Source organism: Cynara cardunculus, unplaced genomic scaffold (assembly GCF_001531365.2).
Source record: "Cynara cardunculus var. scolymus isolate 2C unplaced genomic scaffold, CcrdV1 Un_Scaffold_526, whole genome shotgun sequence".
In the NCBI taxonomy this organism is placed as follows: domain Eukaryota; kingdom Viridiplantae; phylum Streptophyta; class Magnoliopsida; order Asterales; family Asteraceae; genus Cynara; species Cynara cardunculus.
Window position 1 is genome coordinate 154,875 of NW_020200584.1, and position 4,036 is coordinate 158,910.

The 4,036-nt window shown below is 44.1% G+C and overlaps 1 protein-coding gene across 1 annotated transcript; it reads right to left on the reverse strand.

The window, feature by feature from the left end:
• Positions 1-331: 331 nt before the first annotated feature.
• Positions 332-3,351, reverse strand: LOC112501760 (acidic repeat-containing protein-like). The gene is made up of 5 exons (XM_025105473.1): positions 3,169-3,351; positions 2,868-3,012; positions 1,243-1,479; positions 977-1,170; positions 332-688 (listed from the first exon to the last, which is right to left on the reverse strand). Exons 1-5 carry the CDS (start codon positions 3,349-3,351, stop codon positions 332-334), a joined length of 1,116 nt encoding a protein of 371 aa, XP_024961241.1.
• Between the last annotated feature and the right edge of the window lie 685 nt (positions 3,352-4,036).

Sequence of the window (4,036 nt, forward strand, 5' to 3'; positions counted from 1 at the left end):
TCAGCTTCTGTCAGGAAGTCAAACTACTAGAGATACGAAGAGGAATTTTTACTCTAGTCTGGTCGAGTGACTCCCTGACCTGAGTCATCTGCTGGTCGACAAGAGCACTAGAGATAGGGTGATTAGGAACCCATTCCAACCGATCACAGGTAGTGGAAGGAATGTCAAGTTGATAGAGGGAGGTGATGACTACCTGAGAGGCAGAGTCATCCAACAAGGGTTAAGGGTGTTGAAATAGTACCTTCAAATTCCCTTCTTCAGCGACTCCTTTGCCTTTCGACGAATGACCCTGGTTCCTTTCAGGCACAGACTCTTCTTCCCTTTGCTCCCTCTAGGATGCGAATTCCATGAGGGCAACTCCTTTGGTGGTGGTTGTTGGATGCTGGAACTGGATGGTGAATTCATCTTCATCATCATCATCGTCATGGCAATCAAGATCACTGTCGGAGTCTGGAAGATCAGATTCATCACCTCCATCATCTTCGTCTTGATCATCTTCTTCTTCCACATTACTAGCAGTATGTGCAGAGGTGATGGGAAGTTCATCATCACGAGGGATGGCATCAACTTCCTCATCTATAGCAGCTTCACCGGAGGTTGGGATATCACAGGCAACCTCAACTTCAGCTTCAGCTCTAGGAGCTTCAGCTTCAGCTTCATTGGTTGTTGGTTCAGAGTTGGTCCATGCCTTGTTGGAGAACCATCATCTCCTCTAGCCGTGACAGAGCACTGGATAGGGTGGTCATTGCTTCGCGCATCTCATTAAGCTAAGCACGGTCATCAGCGGTGAAAGAGAGAGAGATCACTGGTGGTGGTTGGCAATAACATCCATGACCTACTAGAGGAGCTTCGTCTGCTGGAGAGACTGAGCTTGAGCTTGAGCTTTATCAGCCCTGCTAGAAAGAGTAGCGATGGCTTCAGCATTGGCTCGAACAGCCTCTTGATGAGACGAGAGCTGGTTCTTGACTTCTTAAACTTCAGCTTTGAAGGCTGAGAGGTCTGCAACGACATCAGCCTTGCGAGGCATATCTTGATGAACTTCGGTCATCTTACAGAAGAGGGTATCGATGGTTGGGATAAGGAGTTTGACATCGGAAGCCATGTCATAATCTTCATCATCTTCGTCGTACACCTCTTCTTCTTCGTCCATGGCTTGAGGCACAGAAGGACCTAAAAAAGATGGAAAGTGAGCAAATAGAAGCTCGGGGTTAGAAGAAGTGAAGGGGTAGGGAGATGGAGTACCTGACGGGACATCATCGACATCCAAAGGATTATCACTTGCTTCCTCCACGATGCCCTCGGGAGGATAAGCATTTGTATACTGAGAAGCTTCGAAAGGAGCAACCTCAGGTCCAGTGGTGTGTGTCTCGTCATCAGGGAGAACATTCGCCGATGAATCATGAACATGTGAAGCGACCAAAGAAGGAGAAGAGAAGATGGCTGAGAGAACTTGTGGGTGGGTGGTCAGCGGTGGTGGCGCTGATATTCACACCTTCAATGATTTGAGCCACTAAGGCAGTTGGGATAGGTACCACTGAAGAGCTGGGGAGGTTAGCTAAAGGTGCCTCGAGGGTAAGGCTAGTTTCAATAGCTGAAACCTGTTGAGAGGATTCAACTAGAGATGTGGCTATCCCCATTTTGGCTTTCTTGGCTCTCTGAGGAGAACCAAAGTTGGTTGTGAAGGTCGTTTGGAAGAAGGGATTTTTGGTGGTTGGGATAGATGCAGGGGGGTTCGCCTTTGTCTTCACCACCTGAGGAGGAGAAGGAGGAGAGAAGTGCACTATACCAAAACCTTTGGTATATCCTTTTCCATTACCTCCGAAGGTCACAGAAGGTCCTCATTCTTCCTTGTAGTTGATGAGCAGGGATTTTCTTCGGTCATGTGCCTTGAGCATCCACTATCTATATACTATATGCCTTTGACATCCTATACAAGGGAAAGGTTTAAAAATGCTTTTGGTACCCATCTATTTGGGTTCAGCAATGTTAGATGCTTCATCCACTGTGAAGAGCCAGAGTCAGCAGACGGCTTCACTGAACCTGGAGAGATTTTGTGGAAAGGGGAACAACCTCTGATGCTAGTGAGATAGGGTCAGTGGATGTCTTCCCTGAGCCTGATGAAGAGGCACAAGTGGTTGGAACCACAACATTTGATACTAAAGGCTTTGCATCAGTTGTTGTCTTCACTGAGCCTGAAGAGGAGGCTCTAGTGGTTTTCTTCACTTTGGTTTCTTTTSCAGYCTTAATGGTTGATTTTGCTTTGGTTAATATCTCAGCTTATCTAATTTTTTTCCCTTAGCTGGTGGACCAACCTTGGCGGCAGAAGGACACTTACTGGCAATGTGTGTATTTTCACCACAATGCTTACACTTCCTATAGCTGAAGGTAGCTTCAGGGCYAGGAAGTATCAGATTAGAAGAGGGACCAGCTCCAAGGATTCCCTTCTCATTAGTTCTAGGAGGAATTTTTTAGGCTTTGGAGTCCTTAGGTGAAGCATTCACCTTGAGCTGAGACTTAGACTTCTGAACAGGTTTAGATTTCTTAGTCCCTGAAGAAGAAGAAGTTTTACAATATGAAGGAATAGATCTAGATCTACTTGACTTATTAGACTTCTTGAAAAGAGGTGCTATGATAATGGATTTACCCTTGTCTTTGCAACCTAAACTCGAAGGAGTTCCATCAAGATGACTCTCAGTTAAAGAAGATTGAGAGGAAGAAGTGTCAGGAATGGAAGAGACAAAGGTGTCAAACTTGAGCTTGGACCTGTTAGTGACACTTCGTGATCATAGGAAAATCATAGACCAGTCTTTATCTTGGCCGGGATCTAAGCGTTAATGATCTAAGAGGCTTTGACAGAGGGTCTACACCATCTTCAATGGTAGCCTTCTCAACCTTGATTTCAGCGATTGCTCGCTCACGCTCAGCTATAGCCTGTTTGCGTTCGACAGTGATGGCTTTGTTCATAATGACCGGATCTTTAAGGTTTTCTTCAACCTTGGTCAGCTCCTTGATCTAAGAATGGCAAACCATCAACTGTTCTTGAAGATCAAGATTAAGCATTTCTGCTTTAGACTTGCCATTAAGGGCATTGTAAAGGTCCACCGTCAACTTGTCTATTGCTTATAGGCTAGAAGAGGAAGAAGAAGAGGGTTCATTCAGGATACATACCTGAGTGGGTGAATATGATGAGGGATCATTTAAAGTTGATGTCTCTGGAGTTTCCTCTTTGACATCTTTGGTCATTAAGCATAGATAGATCGCATCTTCCTCATCAGATGATGATTCATCAGAATCAGCCCAATCGTGCTCTTCTGTGACAAGTCTCTTGGCCTTTCGCTGGTGGTTCTTCATCTTCTTGTACTTCTACTTCAGCTTCAGATATTTATCATCCCTGGATTTGAAGAAGGATGGGATTTTGGATGATGGTGTCCCAGCCTTCTTGGATCAACATTCACCATCAAAATGACCTGTGCGGTGACAGTTGTAGTAGATCACTGAAGCCTTGTCTATCTTATCAGACTTTGGCTTTTCCTTTAAGGTCAACAAAGGAGATTTGCGGAAGTTACTATTGTTGGCGAATGTCCTAAAAGATTTAGTTAATAACGCTAGTGATTCATCAAAATCTGCAAGATCAGATTCTGATACATCCTCAGAGTTAGTAGAATCTAACATAGTAGTAACAACAAGAGRAAGAGAAGAARAAAAAGAAKAAGAAGGGGTTTCAGYTGATGCTTCTTCAAAGATTAGAGCTAAAGGAGAGCTCTTCATTTCCTTGGAATCTTTGATCAGATTTCATTTCAGCTGACGAGATTGCTCATGATTGAGCAAGATCCCGTAAAGAGTGCTAAGAGAGAGAGAGAGGACATCTCAATGGACATCTTGAGACACATGGAATAAGTATCCCAAGATTCAGGAAGACATTCTAGAAACTTAATTAAAGTTTTAGAATTAGAATATTCCCTACCTACAGTCCTTAAATCAATAAGAAGACAGTTAAAATGTTGATGTACTTCAGACAATGTCTTCTTTCCATAGA

Coding starts and splice junctions, on each gene's coding strand:
- LOC112501760 (XM_025105473.1), bottom strand. CDS start 3,351: ATGAAGAACCACCAGCGAAAGGCCAAGAGACTTGTCACAGAAGAGCAC. Junction 3,013..3,168: donor CATCATATTCACCCACTCAG/GTATGTATCCTG, acceptor TGCCATTCTTAG/ATCAAGGAGCTGACCAAGGT. Junction 689..976: donor TCTCAGCCTTCAAAGCTGAA/GTTTAAGAAGTC, acceptor TTCTCCAACAAG/GCATGGACCAACTCTGAACC.